The sequence below is a fragment of the Nuphar pumila genome, chromosome 7 (assembly GCF_984573655.1).
Source record: "Nuphar pumila chromosome 7, dmNupPumi1.hap1.1, whole genome shotgun sequence".
Classification (NCBI taxonomy): domain Eukaryota; kingdom Viridiplantae; phylum Streptophyta; class Magnoliopsida; order Nymphaeales; family Nymphaeaceae; genus Nuphar; species Nuphar pumila.
Window position 1 is genome coordinate 103,104,450 of NC_143255.1, and position 23,751 is coordinate 103,128,200.

At 43.2% G+C, this 23,751-nt stretch overlaps 1 protein-coding gene, 1 long non-coding RNA gene and 1 pseudogene across 3 annotated transcripts; 2 read left to right on the forward strand and 1 right to left on the reverse strand.

The window, feature by feature from the left end:
• The first annotated feature begins 2,030 nt into the window (after positions 1 to 2,030).
• On the forward strand, positions 2,031 to 3,884 carry LOC149832697 (uncharacterized). Its single transcript, XM_090014667.1, has one exon. The coding sequence runs from the start codon at positions 2,520 to 2,522 to the stop codon at positions 3,624 to 3,626; it is 1,107 nt and encodes a 368-aa protein (XP_089870793.1). The 5' UTR covers positions 2,031 to 2,519; the 3' UTR covers positions 3,627 to 3,884.
• Positions 3,885 to 5,957: 2,073 nt separating this feature from the next.
• On the forward strand, positions 5,958 to 22,004 carry LOC149832698 (uncharacterized; annotated as a pseudogene). Its single transcript, XR_016433225.1, has 12 exons — positions 5,958 to 8,132; positions 8,208 to 8,394; positions 8,531 to 8,765; positions 8,878 to 8,946; positions 9,236 to 9,337; positions 9,577 to 9,617; positions 19,749 to 19,882; positions 19,971 to 20,034; positions 20,123 to 20,281; positions 20,885 to 20,980; positions 21,051 to 21,067; positions 21,185 to 22,004. The product of XR_016433225.1 is annotated as an uncharacterized LOC149832698 (transcript).
• LOC149832699 (uncharacterized) lies at positions 15,102 to 19,741 on the reverse strand. Its single transcript, XR_016433360.1, has 2 exons — positions 18,578 to 19,741; positions 15,102 to 18,088 (listed from the first exon to the last, which is right to left on the reverse strand). It is a non-coding gene; the product is annotated as an uncharacterized LOC149832699 (long non-coding RNA).
• Positions 22,005 to 23,751: the final 1,747 nt, after the last annotated feature.

Genomic DNA, 23,751 nt, shown 5'->3' on the forward strand with positions numbered 1-23,751 from the left:
CAGATTCGGTTTTAGCTGACCCAGCTGACTCCAAATCCAAATTTGATTTAAGTAAGATCTGATTAGGTCGGAATTAGTATTGCTTAGGTTGGACCCGAGTTCGGCCCATTTACATCCCTATCCAAGTTGGGGGTTTTCAGTTCAAATTTTAAATTGAGCCCGATAGTTGGGCCCAAATTAGAACTGATACGAGTACACTCTGGGTTTGGGTCTATACACACATAATTATATTTATATTCAATATATATATATATAGCACTTATTTTTGCTATGTTTTCTCCTTCTGCTCCAATAGGCCCCTTCAAAAATCTCAGTTTTTGGTATTTTTTCTCACATCTAACACTATAGATGTGATCTATAGGTTTTGTTTAGTGGGAACAAGAAACTGACTTGGATACAGGTTTTTTTTGGTAATCCAAAAATCAATGGCTATGAAGGCATCGATTTTTTCTGTCTAATAAAAATACATTTTCCATAAAAAAAACATGATTCAATAGTCGATTCCCACTAAATAGAGCATGATAAACACATCTAACATCCACTAAATTATTTGATTCAGGTTTGAGATTCCATTTTCTTGACCTGGCATATTGAAGGTTTAGGTTTTGGTGCACCCATGGCGATCATATGCTCAGGGCTCCGGGTTGACAATACTATCCATGATGTTGATGCACCCAAACCGAGTCCACTCCGGGTTGCTCTTCTCTCAAATGCATCAATGAAATAACAAACCATTTCACACATGGCGACATCTGGTTGGTGGCTTGATTCTAAAACCTTACAAAAAAGCACATGTTCGGCTTTCTTCTGTTTTTAGCTAATCTCGCTTTTCTTGATCCCCATGCTTGGAAATTCCCGGAATTCGGTGCAGAAAATCCAGAACTCGACGAATTTCTAGACTTTTCGTAGAGATGAAAATCCAGAACTCGACGAATCGCTGTAGGGTGTCGATCGGGTTTGGTTGCAACCCAGGTGGAACCAGACTTGGATTCGATTTTTGGGTATAGTATCGGGTTCAGACCCAGGTTTAATTGGGTTCACTATAAGAAAAACCATACCCGATTCGATAAAAACTACATGAACCAACCAGACGTGGTAAAATCATATTTTTTTATCATTTTTACAAAAATTGTGGGTCTTAATCGGAACTTGGGTAGGGTCGGGGTCTGGTATAAAATTTTACAAATTATACTCGAATCCATGTATTAATCGGACCTTCGGTTCTGAACTTGGATATTAATCGGATCTTATTATCTATTACTATACCCTGACCCTGTAGGGTTTGATTCTCAGGTAAATCCGATCTGTTGACAACCCTGGCCACAAGTACGGCGGTGTACAGTGTTTTCAAGAAAATGACAAAAGTACCCTTAGTTTCTTCTTTCCGGACGTTTCCTTTTTTAAACGGTGACATGTAATTTTGAAAGTTGAAGGGGTATCAGTGTCAAAAAGAGGAACTCGATGCCTTTTTCGTCATTTGGTAACAAAACCATTCACCAGCCGCTGTAGGTTCTTTCAGCATCACGTTATCGAACAAAAAGAGGGAAAGGGCGAATCATGTCATTAATAAAAATGTGAGGGGTAAATCCGTATTGGTCTCTCTTGATGATTTCATCGTATGAGAATACAACTCCCTTCTTCTGAAGAATTACCATTGCACCACTCCCACGTAAATACCAAACAGACCTTCACAAAATTCTCATTGACCAATGACCATTCACACGGTTTAGAGCCAATGGGTTTCTCAAGCATAGACCAATGACCATTCACTCGAGCAGGCAAAAGATAAAATCCTTTTTCGTCTTTTCGTAACACTTTGACGTTAAGAACGAGTTTGAAGAAAGTGATGGCATTGCCGTATAATCAAACAAATATGAAGAATAATTTAGTACTTTTACCACGAACACCACCAAAAACCTGGCCATCCTAAAATCTGGACCGTCGAAACCCTTTACCCCTCGATCTCACCGTCCAGCTCTCCCTCCTGCGCCTATATAAACCCTCCCTTGCTCTCTCATCGTTTTCTTCTAAACCGTCTTGGTGTTTTTCCTCTGAGCCTGACGCCATCGTCCGCTCCTTTTTCTTTCTTCCATCTTCCTCTTTCTCTTGCTTGCTGATCCTGTAAACCCTAGCTTCTTGTGGAAGCCACCCCATCGATTCTTTAATTTCCATCTGTGAACCAGAAGGAAGAGTTCTCTAGGGTTGGGGATTGGTTCTGCCAAACCCTAGATCTCTGGACGTCGAACAACGAGCGCTAGGGCTACGGTTAGTTTAGGGTTTTTTGCTGTTTGTTTTCTATCTTTCCTTCTTTTTTTCTTGCATGCTGGCGAGGGAAAATTAGTTCGGGAAGGGGGATTTTGATCTAGATTCATTTTGCGTGTTATACTTCTTTTTCTTGTCTTAATCGGGGCTCTTAGTTGGTTTCTTGTGAAGAATTGTGGTTAGGGTTTTGTTGAGGAGGAGATAGGTTGGAGGAATTCTGTTTCTTGTGTTTTCTTTTGATTTTTAAGCCTCGTCGGATGAACGAAAAGGCCCAGATGATGAATCGGAATTATGGAGTCTGGCACGGTGGAGGTGGCGGAAGTAGCGGTGGTATTAGCGGAGTTGGGAGCTTTCCGATGCCTGGCCGAAGTTGGAAATCGAAGAAAGGTGATAAACGGAGGAAGGCAAATGAGGCTACTGCGCAGCATCAGCATCAGCATCAGCATCAGCATCAGCATCAGCATCAGCATCAGGTTCCGAATGCTTACGGACCCCCGAGGCTTCAGGAATTGCAGTATCAGAACCGACTGAAAGCAAGGAGGTTCTACCCGAAGCGGAAGTTCCAAAGGTTTGCGCCTTTTGCCCCGCGGAATACCACGTCCTTCATAATCCGGGCAAAGAAATCTGGTGGAATTGCCTCTCTGGTCTCTCCCTGCCCTGTGACGCCCGCGATCCTTCCAACCCCTGTTCTCTCGCCTTCAAGGGAGGGTCTGATTGACATGGCGAAGGAGGAGTGGGGCGTCGATGGGTACGGTTCCATGAATGGGTTGATTCGTCTGCGTTCCCCAGGGAACGAGGAGAACCGCGACGAGACGGGATCATCGAGCGATAGTGAGAGCGATGTCGAGGAGCATGTGGAGGTCGAGCGAAGGCTGGATCATGATCTGAGCAGGTTTGAGATGATATACCCGTCCGCCCATGGTGGTGATGATGAGTCGAGGTATGAGCATGCATTGGAGAGCAGGGTTGACGATCAGGACGCCCACATTGCACAGTTGGAGGAGGAGAATCTGACGCTCAAGGAACGTCTGTTCTTGATGGAGCAGGAGATAGTGGAACTGAGGCGGAGGCTGAGGGGCCTTGAGACTGATCATGGCAAGGTGAACAATGAAGAATGGTCGGAAGGTGGCGGTGATATTTGCTCAGAGAAGAGCGTTGGGGATGGAGAGCCTGAAGGAGGGGTGGAGGCGTCGTGTGCTGATGCAGAGGTGGAGACGTGCCGGGCAGAGGTGGACGTGGAGGCATTGGGATCGGAGGTTGAGGCATCAGGGGCGGTGATGGAAGCCGCGACAGTGCAATCTGAGATGGAGGCAGGGACATCAAAGGTGGAGATGGAGGTCGATACATCGTATTCCTCCGAGTAGAAATGGTGTGATGTTGATGATGCTGATGTTGGTCCTGTAAGTTTTTGTACAGATGAGGCGAAGCGGGGAAACAATCTGCTTTGAAGCGGTGAATCGTAGCTCTGTTCTTTTGCTACTTACCGTTTTCCTTTCATTTTGCAATTTTTCCCTTTTTGCCCTTTCTTTCCAAATTTCTATATTTAGTAGGAGCTTGTAGCTTAATTTTGTTACTATATTTGTGGGTTCTGTTGCTAGGGTGTGTGACGACGGATCGGTACCTATTTTGCTTATGCATATTATTATTTGATATGGAACATCTGTTTGTTTAGTTGGAAATTGGTGTGGTTAGAATATCAACTGAGTCAAGATGAGCACAGGGATCACGGTAAGGCGCAGAAGCGACGTACATCATTCATTTCTTCTGCGCGATTGTGGTCCGGAGATCAGTCTGAAGGGAACCGAGTGACTTGGTTCAAGTTTTAGGTAGCGGGTTCTCTGCTGCTCTATGGAGGTGGTAGGCTTCTCTGGTTCCTCGTCTGGAGGGAAGTAGTTAAGAATCTACTACGGTGATTTTAACGACGACACAAGAACTGCTCATCTTTGTGAGGGATGGTCGAAATGTCCCCAGTCTGTGGTTTGATGATTATCTGCTCTTAGAGTTCAGTGGGTGCCTGCTCGTACCTGTGCCTATCCAACTCCGGGAATGTGCGGGATCGGATCGGAGGTACACATTCTTGATCGAGCCATCTCCATTGTGAGTTTACCTCATTGTGGCTTTGTTTTTTTGTTTCTTTGGGTTTTCGTCTCTTTTACCCATGCAACTTCTTGCTTTCAGTCACTTGGTGGTAGTGAGAGGTCGAGGCTCGCTCGCCTGTGACTTGAGATTTCGACTTCTGGTGCTACTGAGATTTGGAGGGTTCCTCTGCCTGGTTTGTCATGCCGGTTGAAGTCTCGGTCAGAGACCCAGTCTAGTGGCTGACTGATCGGGGCTTGTGGGAGCTTCACTCACCTCGCGGGAGACTCGTCAGATGTGCAATTGATTCCGTGATGCCTTACACTGCACCTGGGTCCTAGCCAACTGAGGCCATTAGGATTGACTGGCCGATATGGTTACGGGATACTGTATGTGCTGTGAGCTCAGGTATATCATGATGATCATAAACAGTATGATCCAACACGCACGAGCCTGTGATCGGTAGGGACATAAAACAGTCCTTAATTAGGTTATGTAGATTCGTACTAGATAAGGTTGAATAATGGATCGCATATCTATTAACTAGTTTTTCAAACTCAACACATCCGTGTCCGTCCCAAACAATTGCTGTACAAGTCTAAACGGCTTTTTATCGGTTCATCAAGTGATTCTTTATGCAAATTAAATATGTCTGTCGATTGTAGTTTAATAGTTTAATCTTGTAAGAAGCGATGATAAACATGGGAACAAAGTGTACAGGGGTGTAAGTGGATATGAGTTGTGTTGGATTCGGTTTCATTCAACCTACTTTGAGTCGGAATTGTAGGTTTAAAACCTCAGCTCAAGTTTGTACAAAAAATATCCTACTTCTATCAAGCTCGAATGGTCATTGTGGGTTCTCCTTGATGATGTTGGATTGAATGCTGGGACATGATGTCCCAGATAGGTTGCAAATGAGTCGGATATGGTCAGGTATCTTTAGGGATGGCAGTAGACCGGGCCAGGGCGGGGGACAAGGTCTCCACTCCCGTCCTGTCTCAGAAAATTAACCTTCATCCCCGGTCCATCCATGTGGCCCGTTGCGGGGGGAGACTTTGGACCTCCACCCCCGCCCTGCCATCGTGACTGCCCCATCCCCGCCTGGCTGGAACAACAGAGGCAAGGGGAAATGCCCAGAGAGAGAGAGAGAGTCAGTGGCTCTGTTTCCGATAGAGCTTGGACACCTGCGCAGCTCCCGGTAGAAACCAGAAGTAGGGGGAAGCACTCTTGATGGTTGGCGTTGGAAGAAGGGGTAACAGTGGCGCTTAGCACACTCGCAATCCAAAAATGGGGGTTGCAGAGAAGAGGGAGAGAGAGGAATAAGGTTACTTGGCAATAATCGAGGTTGCCAATGGTGGTGTGGGCTTGCAGCAACGGTTGGCTTCCCACAGTGGCCCGACAACATCTGGCTCGCAGTAGTGGTTGGCTTTCGACGGTGTCGTGGTGGTGGAAGAGGCTGTGGTGGTCACGATGGTGGCATGGCTTTGGCCGATCTGCAAACGGGGAAGGATCCAAATGCAGGAGGAGCTTGCGCGGGGAGGTAGAAGGGGGAAAAAATTGGGCTGCATAAGAGGGGAGGTGAACAGAAATGGAGAAAGGGGGTTTGCGTTAGGGTTTATTGGGGTTAAGGTTCCCTATCGGGAGAGGAAAGGGCGGGGTGGGGGAAAGTGTCAGTTCATCACCGCCTCGGTCCCCGCACGGGGATGAATTTTTTAACCTTCATCCCCGCCTCCATCCCTGTTTCATTTCCTCCATCCTAGTCCAAATGGGTCGAGGCAGGGCGGGGCCCGTTGTCTCCCGGTCAGACTTAGATTTGCATTAATCAGACATTTTTTTTTGGGTTGGATTAGGATCATTATTTTATGTTGGATATAACTCAGATTCTGTTCAAAATCCGATCTGATCATATTTTTTACATGTAATTTGCATGTTTTTGATACATTTTTATTTGGTCAAGCATACATATACAGTTCGGATCTGGGTTCGATATTCATTGGATCTTCTTTTGGATTCATACTCAATTCTGGATCAACTGTACAATATTCTCAGTTTAAGGTTTTTGGTTGAAATAGTTTGATCCAAACATGGTTTCCAATAAACAAGCATTATAAACACTTCAAATTGGATACCAGAAAGATTTGTCATGATTAAAACGTTTCAAAGAGCCTAAATTTTCTTTTGTTCGTCGTTCACTTGTACGAGAAGTTGGCTTTGCTGTTTTTTTTTTTCAATTTTCTTGAAAAAAGAATTAAAATAGTCCGCTCAAGTTACCAAATATGCACCAAAGGGGGCTCCACTTGCAAGTTCTAACCCCTGCTTTGTCTCGATAAAAAAAAGTTACCAAATATTCAGAAGGTAGTTTGAATTCTTTAAACATGTGGGCCTCCGCATGTGTGGGAACGAATTCACATTTTACTAGCCAACCATAAATGCAAACGCAACACAAACTGGGTGTTTGTTTCATGCTCTTTCGTATGAAAAAAGTGCTTCTTTCTGTAAGGTCCCCAACAACCTTTTTTTATGAAAAATATGCGGTGAAGTCCATTCTGTAAATACAAAATAAGAATTTTCTTATCCAAATGGGTTTACACCATAGCTACTACGCCTGAAGCAGAAGCATAAAAATGTGTGTTAAAAAGCAATATGAAGCGGAAACTGAGATACGATTGTAAAGCGATTATATAAGAGAACATGAAAAATAAAAATGATACACAGAGAAAACAATATAAGCACATGTGAAAGCAAATAAGAAATGACATGAACGGAAGTATAAAACAACATAACGAAAAAAAAATACTATGAAAGTGAAATGGAATCGATTTGCGTTTCTCGTATTTCAGTAACCTTTCTCTCCTTTTCTTTGGAGAAGTGAATGAAAAAACATCCTCACTTGAGGCGTGTTTGAAGGTGAGAAAATAGTAAAAAAGTGAGTAAGAAAAAAGTACATATCCAAAAAAAGAGTTTCTAAAAACTTCATAGGTAATATTTTCACACGTATTTGGACGAAAACACCCCCTTACCTAAGCAAAAATCTAATTCCATGGAATACGTTTCCCTCGTTCCCAAACAGGATAGGATCGCAATTGGAAAAAAGAGAAAAAAAATCCCTCCACTCCATGAACGAAATCGAAGAAGAAAAAACTCGAGCCTTTCCCTTCGAATCCCCAAACAGGAAGGCAGGCGGCTAGCCACCCTCTATAGCGAAAGGAAGAAGGTGTGAATCTGATTCCTTCGTTTTTTTCCCACAGTGACGCGGACGCAGCGTTAGCGAGGGGCTTTGGGAAGAAGACGAAGGAAGCCTACCCATGAGATCATCATCATCCCCTTCCATTCAGATTCTCACTACTCTCTCTCTCACTCTTTCTCTCCCTCCCCCCAAATCCCCACGAGTATTCCTTTTCAGTTTTCACGGTTTGTTGGGTTTTTTCTTTGCAGCGAGAGAACCAAACGGGTTCTCCCTGAGCGCCGGGCCGCCGTTCGCAGACGGCCAGCCCCATGCGAAGCTCCAGGGCCCGCCCTGCTCCTCGGCGTCCTTCAGCCTGGACGGCGCCCTCCTCCTCGCCATCACCGACGGCAACACCGCCGTGAGGCTCTTCGACTGCTCCGCCTCCGGCGAGACCAGCTGCTTCCCAATCGCTGTCGTCTCCGCCGCCGCCCTCTCCCTGCGATCCACCTACCTCCAGACCTTCCGTAAGCCCTCCCCCGGCCAGCAGCAGGACAAGGGCCTCACCCTCTGGAGCATCGCCGCCTCCGCCCTACCAACTGTTCCAGAAGAACGTTTCCAAGACAACATGGTGTTTCCCCATCTTTCTTCTTCCGCGTTTCTTTGGGAATTTGTAGATGTGCTGAGATGTTTGCCATTGCATCAGGCCGTCGATCCGATTCAGCGACGACGAATCGGTGGCCTGCCGGATGGCGACGAACGAGATACACTTCTTCGATCCGAAGGACTTCCCCAAGGGCGTCCTCTACAAGCTCAGGATCCCCGGGATTGCCGCCATGAAACTCCCCAGTTCGCCGGCTTCTCACATCGCGGCTTTCGTCCCCGAATCGAAGGTATTAATTGTTCTTTTCATCTGTTTTCCCTATCGTATGCAGCTCGATTTCGCCTTCTTGTGCTTTCTCTTTTGTTTGCGGGAACTGGGAAGTGTTTTTGTTTGTGAATTTGGTGGTTGTTCACTTCGTTGTGTAGGGAATTCCGGCGAGCGTTCACATTTTCTCCTGCGACAAGGATTCGCAGAGCCAAGCGGTTGCGCGGCGGAGCTTCTTCCGCTGCTTGTCGGTGCAGATGTTCTGGAATCGCGGCTCCACGGGGCTTCTGGTTGTCGCACAGTCGGATGTGGATAAGAGCAATCAGAGTTACTACGGGGAGTCGAAATTGAATTACTTGGCGACCGATGGAAGCCATGAAGGGCACGTCCCCCTTCGTATGGTTCTTGTGCTGCAATCTGCATTGCTTCTGGTTTTAGAGACTCGAAATTAGCTTTTCCAGATTTCGTTAGGTCTTTGGATTGTGACGAATTCATGGCGGTTTTGCAGGGAAAGAAGGACCGGTTCATGATTTTCAGTGGTCCCCTTCGGGCACCGAATTCGTGGTTGTTTAGGGATGTATCCTTGATGCTCAGTCTCTTCCCTTCTTTTCCCTTTCCGAGAAAACAAAGTGAAGTTTTATTACCATTCATGTTTTTTGTTGTTAACAATTAATGATGGATTGGAATCCATTTGTGCCATCGTCATTTTCACTTCTTAGCTTGTCTCAGTCTCTTCCCTCTTTTCTATTTTCACAAAAACAAAGATATCAACGTTCTCTTCTGAATCTCATGCTTTGTTGTTAGCATTATTGGTGGATTGGAATGCATTTGTGCCATCATTGCTTTCATTTCTTAACTTGTCTCAGTTATGCCTGCAAAGGTGACCATATTTGACAAGAAGGGCAATCCACTCTTTGAGCTTGGCACTGGACCGTACAATACGCTTGGATGGAACTCTAGAGGAAAGTGTATCCTGCAAACAAGTCCATATGGTTAATTTCCACAAGCGTTTTCGCACTTGCATGATCCTGTTTCAACAAAAATGTGGGATGTTGAACAGCTCAGCTTATGAATATGAGTGATTATGATCATTGTAATTCACATTGTTAATTGTCCCACATTGAGACGTCTTTTCATTGCATGATGCTGTTCATTTTCAATCGCCCATCAGTTGGGTTTGTATAGTCCTTCATACTCTTCTGTACAGTCTTGTGTGTAGCAGGTTTTGGTAATTTGCCTGGTGACATGGTAAGTTGTTGAATTTGAGCCGTTATATTAGCTGCTTCTGGAACACACTGGTAGCATGTAGATCATCATCATTATTATTGTTTTCTTGCTTTTCCAACTTTGGAAATCTTGCTGTAAAAGTAATAGGCGTGGAACTTTAAAAGAACACCAGTAGGTTGACCAATGTTGCTTTCCTAGTTCCATGAAATTTGTGATTGTCTCCTTTTTTTCTATGTGAGGTAAGTCATTCATCATACGAAATGTCCTTGACTCCTTTCTTGTTTGTAAAATACTATTATAAAAGTATTGCTATTTCTGTTCACACAGGTTCGGCATTTGCTATTATTCACTAACCCATAATTGCATACTGATAAAATACATGAACGGGATAATGCCATTGAGAGCTGGGTGTTGACTCTTCAAACTTCCATGATGAACATGATGTTTCTTTCACTTCCAACTCCCGGATGTTCCAAAAGTTTTCGTTCTTATCAAGCTCATGAAACTACAAAATAAAACTAGACCCACATAGACCTATTATGGCATTAGTGTACAAAACTACCAGTGTGAGATGTAGTTTGAAGTAATAAAGACTCAGATCCTTTGTGTTTTGAAGCAGTTCATGCATTCAAAATTTCATGATGACTAGCTAAGTCTTTATGGAGCATAATTGGGGTTTGCTCGACTCCACGAACCATTAACTCCTTGAAAGCATGATGAGGCTAAGGGATATGTGAATGAATTGCTTGTTCTACCTTGCAATTCATAAGCATGAAACAATTAGATATAGCACAATTGCTTACCATTGGTAACCATATTACAGCAATTTCTACAATTTGCTGCTATGTTAACTGTGACGTTAATAGTTCATATCTAGTAATGACGTTTATAGGTCAAACCAAGGCCAAATTGATTTTTTGACTATAACCAAGCACATGTCATGCTTCCACCTCAAGATCTCAAAATTATACTAATCCTGTAACAGTAGTGACTCTTTAGTTAAGCATTCAAGCTCAATTCGAAACATCCAAATGCTTGATACAGTAGACCGAGTTTAAACCGGTCAATAGTTTGAATCCTCCAAATGCCCAACACCCCCCCCCCCCCCCCCCCTTCTATCCAGGTTCATAGGCCATGTCCCAACTTCCAACTTATGAGCTCTCTCTCTCTCTCTCTCTCTCTCTTCCCTTTAGACAATGCCAGGTTTGTAATGTTAAAAACTCTTAGGTATTTTTTTTGTGTAATGTTAAAGTTGATGCCAAATTTTGGCATGTTACTTAATGGTGTTGTCACGAGCTTATTTTTTTCAATGGGCCAGCGCGGCGCGACGGTCCCTCCTCACTGTCGCAAGCCTACTTGTCAGCTTGCTTGCCGATCGCTTAAGCTTGTAATCAGAGTGCAAGAGAGCAAGAGAGAATAGAGGGAGAGAAATTGCAATCACAACGAGGTGAACAAAAGAAAGCTCAATGCATTTACTTCATTCACAATTTTGCCCGCAGGCTATTATAGTTCAAGTATACGGGCTGCCTCTTCGGGGTATTGATTCACCTGAACCAGACAGCTTACATCAGACTCAACAAAAGCAAAACAGACTCTAAGCGCAACTGTACAATGTAAGTCGCAAGGGAACATGCTCTCTCCTTCAAATCATGTGTCATCCTCGGCGCCATCTGTTTCGTGGTAAGCTCTGATTTCAGCCAGGTAGCGTCTGTTCATTCGAAATGCAGGCTCCCACGTTGGTTTCGCTGTTTCCTTCAACTGCACCAAGTATTTCTTCGCCTCCCCCAAGTAGTTGACCTTGTGGCGAAGGATCTAACTAAGGTGCTTTTTGGCCCGTTGTGCTGCTGGGGCTCTCTGCATGATGGGAGCGCGTTGTGGCACACTGCGTTCCGGGTCTCCATCATCCGGATAAAACTGTTTGAGGTTGCACACGTGAAACACTGGGTGCACTTTGAAGTCTGGGGGCAACTCCAGCTTGTATGTCAGCTTGCCCACCTTCTTTGTGATGGTGAAGGGTCCTTTATACTTTCTGAGCAGTCTGCGGTGCTGCCCGCGGAAGATGTCTGTACGACTAGGATATAGCTTCACCAACACTTGGTCCCTAACTTGGAACCCCGCGGGCCGATGATGCTTGTCCGCCCACTTCTTCATTCTCTTTGCCGCCTTGTATAAGAATGCCTTCGCCAACTCATTCTGCTCGTTCCAATCGCGAACAAACTGATAGGCGAAGGATGACCTTCCCTTTTCTTGTGCGGCAAGAGTGTGCGGGGTCAGTGGCTGCTGCCCCGTGGTTATCTCAAACGGGTTGTAGCCTGAAGACTCGCTCTTCTGTAGATTGTAACAAAACTGTGTCATATCAAGGAGCTTCACCCATTTTTTTTGATTGGCACTAACAAAGTGCCTAAGGTACTGCTCAAGTATCCCGTTGATGCACTCTGTCTGCTCATCTGTCCGCGGATGAAAGCTTGTTGAAAACAACAAATCAGAGCCAAGTAGCCGAAATACTTCACGCCAGAACTTGCTCGTGAAGCGAGCATCGCAATCACTCACAATGCTCTTTGGTATGCCTCAGTGCTTCACCACATGCTTTACGAACAACTTTACAGTCTTCTCTGCAGGGCACTCTTTGGAAGCTCAGATGAAGGTGACATACTTTGAGAAACGATTCACCACAACCAAAATAGAATTGAGGCCCTCTACCTTTGGCAGACTAACAATAAAGTCTATGGAGATCTTATCCAAAGAACGTTTTGGAATTGGTAGAGGTTCAAGGAGACCGACAGCCTTCTTGTTTGTCCTCTTATCTTGCTAGCAGATAAGGCATGTCCGCACATACCCCTCAACGTCGTCTTTCATCTGCGGCCAATAGTAGCTACGCTCAAGGAGTGCTAAGGTACGCTCCTAACCAGGATGACCGGCCATAGTCTATCATGGCACTCCTTAAGTAGTTCTCGGCGGAGGCTTCCCCACCGCGACACGAAGATGCGTCCCCCTTTTGTCATAAGGAGGTCATCTTGTGGCCAAAATCGTCGAATCTTCCCTGCCTGTACTAGAGAAATAAGGTATTGTGCAATCGGATCCTGCTGCATACATTTGCGGATGCGACTCAGCAATGCACCATCTAAATGCACTTCAGAAGGTTCTGCGCGCGCAACTGCCAGTTCAGCCCTACGGCTAAGGGCATCCGCCACAACATTAGTCTTTTTAACCTTGTACTCTAAGGCAAAGTCAAACTCAGCCAAAAACATCTGCCATCGAGCTTGTTTAGGCGTGAACTTTTTGTGTCTGAAAATTGTTTGTGGCTACATTGTCCGTCTTGACGATGAACTCAGCACCCAAGAGGTAGTGCTGCCAGGTTGTGAGGTAATACACAATGGCGGTCATCTCATGTTCATGCACTGTGTAATGCCTACATATTTAAGCTTGCGACTCTCATATGCGATCAAATTGCCATCTTGTATAATAACTCCGCCAATGGCAAAGTCTGAGGCATCCGTGTGGACTTCAAAGGGTCTTGAATGATCAAGCAGTCGCAACACTGACTCCCTCACTAAGGCTTTCTTCAAGCCATCAAAGGCATCTTAGCACGCTCTTGTCTAGAGTCATGCCCGATTTTTCTTTAACAAATCGGTGAGGGGAGCAACAATGAAGGAATAGCCTTCGATGAAACACCGATAGTAGTTTGCCAAACCAAGGAATGACCGCAATTCTGACACTTTGCTTGGTGGAACCCATTCCTGGATGACCCTTATCTTTTGCCCATCTATACGCAGCGCACCACGCCCCACAACGTGGCCAAGGAAGCTGATCTCTTCCTGCCCGAAGAGGCACTTCTCTCGTTTAACACAAAGGTCATCCTCCTTCAGCACCTGAAACACGGTTCACAAGTGCCCGACATGTTCCTCCATGTTGCTGCTGTAGATCACGATATCATCTAGGTAGACTATCACGAACTTGTCTAAGTAAGGGTAGAAGATCTGGTTCATTAAAGTCGTGAACGTGGCTGGAGCATTTGTCAACCCGAATGACATTACTAAGAATTCGTAAGCGTCATAGCGAGTGACACAAGTTGTCTTCGGCTCATCACCTTCAGCAATCCTCATCTGCCAGTAACCCGATCGTAGATCTAACTTGAAAAGGATACGAGCACTGTCTAGCTGATCAAACAAGTCCGCTATCAATGGTAATGGATACTTGTTCTTCACCGTGACTTTGTTCAAAGCACGGTAATCCACACATAACCGCTTGGAGCCGTCATGTTTCATCTGAAAAAGGATCGGGGCACCAAATGGGGCTTTCGATGGACGAACAATGCCTGCATCCAATATCTCATCTAGCTGTCTGTGCAGTTCCTTCAGTTCAACTGGCCCCATACGGTATAGAACTTCGCTCTCGGGGTCAACTCAATCTTGTGGTCGACCTCACGTCTTGGTGGAAGACGCTTCGGCAATTCCGAAGGCATCACCCCCCGAAACTCCTCTAATAGTGGGGCTAGGGTCGACGACACTGCTGCTTCTACCTTCCCTTCTTCTGCGCGCACTGCAACTAAGAATGTTTGTTCCCCATGCTTGACACCCTTTTTTCAGTTGCATTGCCGATAGCACTAAAGACTTGTCTTTCTGCATAAGGCACTGCACTGTGTGAGACAGGTCTGACCTCATGATCGTCAACGTGTTAAACTTTGGCAGCATCATAACATTTTGGCTTCGCAGAAACTCCATACCCAAAATCACCTTGAAATCATCTAGGGGCACCACAGAGAAGTTGGCTTTGCCGACCCAACTCCCTACTTGAATAGCCACGTCTCTTGCTTCACCAAGGATGGGCTTGGCCTCAGAGTTTATCGTTTTGATGGTCCTCTGCTTTGGCCCAAGCTTCAAGCCCAACTGCTCTGCCTCTTCCCGCGAGACAAAGTTGTGTGTGGCCCCTGAGTCTATCATTGTTGAAGTAGACTTTCCATTCATAATGACTTCCAAGTACATAAGTTCATTACTGACCTGCATGTTCTTAGCCGCGCAACTTCTAGCTGCGTTAATCGATCGTATGATCCCCATCCTTGGTTGCATCGTCTCAGTGTCACTACATTCAGTATCATTGCATTCTTCCTGTGCAGCGTTGACTTGTCCATCGTCCTTCACGAGGCGCTTTGGACACTGCCTATCGCCACAAAACCAGTATGTCACAACCGCACCCTTGTTGCTATTGTTATGCTTTGTGTAGTTCTGTTTCTTTTCGGATTGATGGCGTGTCGACGCCTCACCTTTATCATCGTGCCACTCATCTTTCTTGCCTCCATGGTTAGGCTTCTTCCCGACTTTGGTGGATGGAGTAAAAGGCTTGCGCTGAGTGTCAACTAAGCGTTCGGCCGCCACATATGCATCTTCCAAAATACGAGGGTTGCTCCTTTTCACTTCAGACTGTGTACATGGTTGAAGTCCCACAATGAATCAGTTGAGCATGTCGTCTTTTGGCATGTTAGGTATCTCCAGCATATGCTTTTGGAACGTTCTGACATAGTCTTGTAACGAACCAGAGTGTTTGAGCTCACGAACCATCCAGTACGCCTGCCTCTGCGCGTTTCTTGGCATAAAATAGTTGTGCAACTCCATTTTGAAGTCGTCAAAGGTGTCTATCACGCATTGACCCCTCTTTATGTCGCTGCGCTTCCGCCTCCACCAAGCGATGACATCTCCATCAAGTAAGGTTGTTGCGGCCTTAATCCTCAGATCCTCAATGATCACATTCTGGATATCCAAGTAGTCTTCTACTTTGAACAAAAAGTTTTCAATGACCTTACTATCATGAGAACCATTGAATTTTGCGGGTCTTGGCACATCAATCCTTGATGGCCTCTCACTATTTTCGCCATTTAGGGTCACCGTCCGCTGCAACGTACGGTTCTTCAACTGAAGCTCCCCTACTTCAGACTGCAAGTCGGCCACTATAGTCGTCAACGAAGTGACCTGCCCCATTAGTAAGTTTACCTGCTCTTGCAGGCTCGTCACCGCATCATTCAGTCCACTGAATGATTTACATGCGCGTGAAATCACTTCCTTATGCGAAGCCACATCTTCCACCAGCTTGTTAACAGTTGCAACCAACTCTTTTTGGCGCCGAGGTGAACCCATCTCTTCAGCTTCGGCAACTGCCTTGCCTTTGGTGTTGTGCAAGTTTTAATAAGGCGTCATGATGTCTTGCTCACAAATCGTAGCTTGTCGGCGTGTCTGTCGACACTGACTTCGGAGTCCCTTCCCCAGCACGAGAACGGGCTTTGGTACCGCTTGTCACGGGCCTATTTCTTTCAATGGACCAGCGCGGCGCGACGGTCCCTCCTCACCGCCGCAAGCCTATTTGTCAGCTCGCTTGCCGATCGCGGAAGCTTGTAATCAGAGTGCAAGAAAGCAAGAGAGAATAGAGGGAGAGAAATTGCAATTACAAGAAGCAATCACAACGAGGGTGAACAAAAGAAAGCTCAACGCATTTACTTCATTCACAATTTTGCCCGCAGGCTATTACAGTTCAGGTATACGGGCTGCCCCTTCGGGGTATTGATTCACCTGAACTGGGCAGCTTACATCAGACTCAACAAAAGCAAAACAGACTCTAAGCGCAACTGTACAATGTAAGTCGCAAGGGAACATGTGCAATGCTGTAATTTTATAGCTAGTGATCAAATTTGATGCCCTGGAATGCCCCCTAGGATGGGATTCATTATGTAATTAGAACTCAACGATACATGCCCCTCACCATATTTGCGGTTAAGGCTGCACATCTTCTTCCTTGAGGCTCTAGACTCTGTTTACACCTCCACACTCAAGACTGTATCTTTGAGTATCCTATAGAAGAATGTTCATCCATCTGTTGCCTGTAGGCGGATGAGACCATAATATACATGAAGTATCTCTAAAAGATTCTCAATGCTATATGATGACATCACAAAGGCAGACTATATGGTCATAGTTTCAGCATTATCCTATCTTTCAGTTTGTTGAGGACCTTTTCACTGAACTTCATCGTCACCTCCTAATTTGAATCTCAAAAATCTTCCAGAAGAAACTTTTTAGCTTAATTGGTAGCTTCCAAATGCTTTTGAATTTTGGACCAAGTTGCTGTTAATTTCTATTTTAGATCCTATTTTCTATCAAAAGGACCGGCCTTTAAATCAACCTTATATTGAGATTAATATTGAGTATCTTCGAATGACTACACCCATTTTTCGTTCAAGCTTCCTCAATCTCTGATGTCCAGACCACTGGAAAAGTTTGGAGTTTGACCTACTCCTGCTATGAATATATCCTTTCTTGCAATCCATCAAGTTAGGCAAACTTAGTATAATTAATAGGACTGAAGCTGGCAGTTGCATACATTCATCCAATATCTCGAGAGAGGGTTGATAATAGAGTTTGAAAGTTCTACCCTCCCTGTGGTAGAAAAAATTGTCTCAATAACCTGTTATTAATTCTATCTGTTAGTCTTGTGATCAACCTTTGGTAATCAACCATGACGAAGGAGAGCCTCGGCTGTTATTCTTGCTATCTTGGCCATAGGGCATAGAAACATTTCAGTGATGTGCTGCGGTCTCTCTGTTTTAGTGCTGAAGTAATCAACATGAGGTCTTAGGCCCCATTTGGATGACATTTCCAATAACAAGGTTTTATGTTAATTCAATCTTTAGAGCCTTTCTTTTATAGCCTTATTTTAGAAAACTTCATCTGTTGTTTGGATGACACCATATATTCAATTTCTTTTGAGAGGGTGTTTGGTTGACAATTGGTTCATAAAACATACTCTCTCTCTTGCTTTGAAAGTATACCTTCCAATCCTTGGCATGTTTAAATTTCCCTTTTTCCTTTTTCTTTCCCTTTATGGGTGGAAATGAGATCAGTGTAACCTAAATTAACTGAAGATGTCCAGCCAAATGATGGAAAATGAAACAGAGATCTGGAAAATTTTCCTGCTTTCTACTGTTAAAAAACAAATTGATTGGATTAGTGGTGTATCCCATGATCATGTTAAAAAGTGTCAGTCTTGTCATGATATCGAAAGGGTTTCTCTGGGAGAATTAAAAAATAAGTGGCTCTTCTGAGGAAAGTATTTGGAAAGAGTTAAATAAAAACAGAAAATTGAAAATACAAAAATTTTGGAAAATGACTTCTGAAAGAATGTTGTGATAATATCCCAATATTATCATGATATCATTGCAATACTGCAGATTTTTTCAAATCCTTTAAAATGCAATACATTACAAAAAAGAGAAAGCGCTGATGTGCTTTTGGTGGTAAGCGTATAGTACAAGGCAAACTAGTTTGACACATCCTCTTTTTGTTATTTGTGGTGTATACCATACAGATTTTCTGTAAAATCTATGATAATGTGCATGCATCATAATTTTATATGATTTTTGCATGTATGGTATAATTTTATATTTTTTTTGAAGAAAATGGAATGACAATATGGTATAATTTTACATTATATTTGTACATTGACTTTGCCTAAAACCATGGTTGCCAGTTGAGGAAGCGGGAGCGGGAAGCGATACGGGAAGCGGGAGCGGGAAGCGAGGCACTTTCAAAATTTTAGGAAGCGGGGAAGCGTGGGACCACTTAGGAGCGATTCGGGAAGTGTCTCGGAAGCGACCTAGGAAGCGTCTCGGAAGCGACCTAGGAAGCGTCTCGGAAGCGAGGGGGAAGCGAAAAAAATAAAAATAAAAAATAAAAAATACAAAAAAATTGAAAAAAACAGGGGAAGCGTGGGGGAAGCGAGGGGGAAGCGTGGGGAAGCGTGATGGGAAGCGCGCTTCCCATTAAAGGGAAGCGCGTCCCCCATTAAAGGGAAACACGTCCCCCATTAAAGAGAAACGCGCTTCCCAAAAAAAGGGGACGCTTCCCCCCACGCTTCGGAAGCGCGACGTTTCGCGCTTCCGAAGCGCGCTTCGGGGAAGCGCGCTTCCCCTTTTAGCTAGGCGCTTCCGGTAACTCTGCCTAAAACCATGTGAAGCGCTTAGAAATTGCCTATTGACGTTGATTGTTGTACATGAATAGATGAAGAAGAAATACCTTGCATAAATCTTTGAGTTCAATTTCCCTTTAATCCCAAAACTCTCGAGCTATTATCAGAAACCTCTAATCAACTTTGGCACAATCTAAAAATGGTTGCTTTTTTCCCCCTGATATGCGAAAAAGTTATCCTTTGGACCTGTTTTTTTGACTTATATTATGGTCCATCATGTATGATGAATATGGATATGCACTCTACTGGTCCCAAATCAACTGGATTGGTATCCAAATCAAGAAAGACACTATTCATGCATATCGTGTCATGGTTCTCTGTGCCATCTGAGCTGCAATGGGTGGGGACACTGGGGAGTTGAATGCAGACATGGAACTGTTTGATTCGTTTGTTTCTGGGTCTTAGTAAATTCAATAGGTTTGAGAGCAATGCGCTAGAATTTGAGGATGGTTACTTGCAGCATGCTTGGTAACGAGGTCTTTCTTAAGCTAGAAAGATGTCAAGCGATTTAATGCTCACAGAGGGTCATTAGATGATGCACCTAAAACCTAAGTAGTAAAATTCTGCCGTAAGTGGTACACTGGGAATTTGTGTTTTTAACAGATTGTTTTCAGATATATTATACACTGTTTTACTGCTTAATGGCCAATTTTAGTTTTTAATCCTGATTTTCGGAATCCAGTTTTTATAATCATCCATCCTTTCTCATATTTCACTACTGCATCCGACTGTAATATCAAGGCCACAGTGCTTAATGATTTGCTTCTCTGGTTGGTTAACGGTTTTCTTTTCAAACAATAGTTCATTTGCTTCTACTGTTGTCCATTTTCATTTGGATGTCTGATTGCTTTGACCATGTGAATAGAAGGAAAAAGGAAGAAAGCTGTTACTAACATATTCTCGATTTTTTTCTGCTTAGATTACTTAATTTTTTTGCAAACATTATAAGCTGGTGGTGAAAACAAAATGTGCCTAATCTTTTGGCAATTTGGGACTGCTTATACCTAGAGATTGTGCTTATAATGCCTACAGATTGTGGCTACTTACTGAACCAGCTTATAATGCTTACTGTCTACTTACAGATTATGATGTTTTTCCTGCTTAGATTATTTCTAGTGTTTACACTGTGTGTCTAATCTGTAGGCATTTTGGGACTGCTCAGAAAAGAAATTACTTGGGACAACAAAATCTGAATGTGCTGTTACTTGTGAATGGTCTCCTGATGGGCTGTATTTGATGACTGCAACAACAGCTCCTAGATTGCAAATAGACAATGGGTGCGGATTGGACTAGTGTTGGTGACACTGCAAAATTTAAAATCCTTTCTGCAGATATTTCGTATAGTGACAAACTGTGCCTTTGTAGGATTAAAATTTTCTACCACGATGGGTCTCTGTACTATAAAAAAATGTACCACATGCTGTACCAGGTTAGCATTCAACCATGATGCAAGCTTCTTCCCTCCCATCATTCCTATTTCCTACAAAGTACAAATCTTTTGGTATTATTTTTTGCAGGCGGACTGGAAACCAGAGGCATTAGATAAGTTTGGTGATTTTGATACAACAACAACAACTACGCCTTCATCCCAAAACAATTGGGGTCAGCGATATGAACCAAAAAAGAAATTCATTTTGGGTCTTCCACATGAATCCTTTTCCTCCAATCATTTCTATCCAACGCCATGTCCTCGGTGAGGTTCAAAGCATTCATATCCTTTCCTATCATCTCCATCCAAGTCTTCCTAGGCCTACCCCGACCTCTTTTAACTAATATATTTTCCCATTTCTCCAACCTTCTAACTGGAGCATCATTAGGCCTTCGCCGAATATGTCCAAACCACCGTAAACGATTCTCTCGCATCTTATTTTCAATTGGTGCAACACCTACCTTCTTACGTATCTCTTCGTTCCGAATCTTATCTTTTATTGTATTTCCACACATCCATCTAAGCATCCGCATCTCAGCTACACTCATTTTTTGAATATGATGTCTCTTGGCAGCCCAACATTCCGTACCATATAGTAAAGCGGGTCTAATAGTCGTCCTATAAAACTTTCCCTTCAACCGCAATGGCATTCTACGATCGCACAGCACTCCAGTAGCACTTTTCCATTTCATCCACCCAACCTTGCAAAATTGTTGAAAGAGAATTTGAAGATTGATGCAAGTAGCAAAGGTAAACCTAATAGACGTGATTATTTCCGTGGTTTATTAATACAGTTCATGGATTACTATTGCTCTTTCGTGAAGGTTGGAAGCCTTCACCGTCTTTACAGCCTTCACAGCCTTCTGTAAAAGCCAGTAATCCTTCACAGAAACCTTCTGCATATCGACCACCTCATGCTAAAGCTGCAGCTGCAGTTCAGGCTGAGGTACATTTTTCAGAATACAGAAATTTCACTTGCTAAAATGTATTTGATTCTTCTTCTTACCTTGTGGCAGCTTTTTTGGCGGAACTGGTCCATCCGAGTAAGTAGCCATCCACCTTGGAGGGAAAAAAAATCATTCTTGGTTTTTGTCAAAATAACGTGGTTGTGTTCTAATTATTATCATTTTTTTGCGTGATGATTTCTTAGGGAGATTAGTAAGAATGCCTCGAGAAATAAGAAGCGAAGGGAGAAACAAAGAGAGAAGAAAGCTGCAGAAGCATCATCTTCTATTGATGGCTCTTAATCTGCATGAAAGAATGTTTTATGTCGTTTTAGTCAATACTGTGCCAGGAGAGGGAACCTTTGGATGTCTGATGTCGCTGCACTCCAACTAGTTATTCTGAGTTATTCGCTGGTTGCAGGTGCAGCTCATTGGCAGGACTGCTTTTCATCTTATGAGGGGATGTTGGGTGCTGTACTTGTTTCAAAGTATGGATTGGAGATTCACATACCCCTTCCCAGTTTCCAACTGACATTGAATGCTACATTTAAACACAACGTTATGAGCAAAGATGGTTGTGCGGCAAACAGGAGCAGAATGCTCAGTAATCCGAAATCAAAAGTTTTGGTTTTCTGCTTTTTTTGAAGTCTCGGACTTCTTTTATGCATTTATTGTTATCTTATTGGATTCTTGCACGGGCTACTGTTTTAGTCAAGTTATCTAGCATGGCACGAAAACTGAAATGTTTGGTCTAGTATGGTGAGCTGAGAAGTGTTGTAAACCCCTCCCCTTATTAAAATGAGTGCGGTAGTATGTCTCAAAGATTGGGCTGTTCACCCAACTAGAGCTGTTCATGAGCTGGACTCAGAATGTCCTAAGACGGTTCAGTTTAGATTTGTAGACGTTGACCCTTCTCTGGTCAACAAAATTTTTTTGGGAGGTTAGCTGAAAGGGTCAATGAATAGCTTCTTCTTCTTCTTCTTCTTATTATTATTATTATTATTATTATTATTATTATTATTATTATTTCTTTTTTCCAAGGCTGACTGGCAATTGGGATCTAAAACTCTGGCCATCATTGTGGTGATTGCACTCAACTACCAATTAGATGGAGACTTTTTTGGGAAAATCTATCACACCTCTACTTGTGTATGCAGGAAATATTTGATCGTGGCCCGAGCTATGAAAAAAAGAAGAAAGATCAGTGGGCTGGGGATAAGGCCTGGATGGGAGACGGAGAGATCAGCACACTAAAAAATGGAAGCATCTAAGGCGCTGTTTGGGTGCCGGAGATGGAATAAAATGAGATTTTAATCAATACCGCTTACCCCTGCGGGTGTTTGGGAACCCTGTTTTGGAAGCTAAGAATGGCGTTGAGAGTGAAGATGGGGTATCTTCAACTACATCATCATAAGGTTGTAGTTGACAATTCCCGATTCATCACTCATTTTCTTCCTCAATCCCATCACCTGTCCGTGCACTGGTTTTGAAATAGAGCTTATACTTATAGACTAAGGGCACGTTTGAAAGAGAGAAAACCTCTCATAGGAAAAGAAAGTATTGCCTATGAGAGTTTTTTATATGAGAATTTTTCAATAGAAAGTTTTTCAGTTGTTTGTGTAGCATGAGAAAAACAGAGTGGAAAATGTAAAAAAAAATGAGAAAGAGGATGGTGATGGTGAGATGGATGGTGGAGTGTAAAAATAAATGTTCTCTTTGTAGGAAACATTCCTCCACCCCTCCATGTAAGAATGTTTCCTATCAAAAAGTGTACTTTTTAGAAAAAACTCTCTGCGAAAAAAGTCTAAGGGTCAAAAAATCTGTATGGATTTTTCCATTTTGCATCACTTTTCCTACATCTTTCTCGCTTCCAAACGTGCCTTAAGGGTGCGTTTGTGTCACACAAAATATAAGAGATATCTGCTGGTTAAGGGGTTTTTACGATAAAAAAAGAGACGTCACTAGAAGGAAGCAACAATTCTCTTCTCTTAAACAACCTATATCCTCCACCCATGACTAGAATGAAAGCGGCACCCAAATTTAATATAAGAACACCCCCTTCTTCAGTGTAGAGCTGTATTATTTATTTATTTTTTGATAAGAAAGCTGAGAGGCTGGAAGCCAAGATCCTCTGCTTAAACTAATTGGACGCTTCCAATCCAGCTACTGTATTCAAACCATGTACTAATAATAGTTGTTATCTTACATTTAGCACTTAACTTTGATCTTATTTTCGACGCCTATAAGATGAGGTGCTTAATGTAAACAATAATGTCTTGCATATGCAATTGAAAAACGTCAAACATGGCCAATTCACTACTCAAAATATATCAAATCTAGTCACTTGATTTTTTTTTTCATGACCATTTACCCTTTGTTGCTTAAAAAGTTAGACGCCTTAATCAAACCACTTGTCTAAGTTGTGGCCTAAAAAGTTAGGCACCATGCAAGTATGACAAAAAATTCAGGCACCATGCAAGTATCGCATCAAAAAATCAGGCACCATGTAAGTTATCTCCTAAAAAAAATTAGGCACCATGATTACCAACAAAATAGAAGGGCAAAACTGTCAAAAAACAGTAAAATGGTCATGTTTGTTATATTTTCTAGTTTGCAGCTAGTTATGGTATCTGTAATAAAAATCAGTGACATTTACATCAAGGTTCGTAAGTATCTTCAGAGGGTAAAAGTATGAAAAGTGGTCAACCATGCAATTTGTGACAAAGTGAAGTTGACTTTTTTAAAATTCACCATACATTAGGATCCTATATGT

Bases quoted from the DNA above. Each gene is read 5' to 3' on its own strand.
- LOC149832697 (XM_090014667.1), top strand. From the start codon at position 2,520: ATGAACGAAAAGGCCCAGATGATGAATCGGAATTATGGAGTCTGGCAC.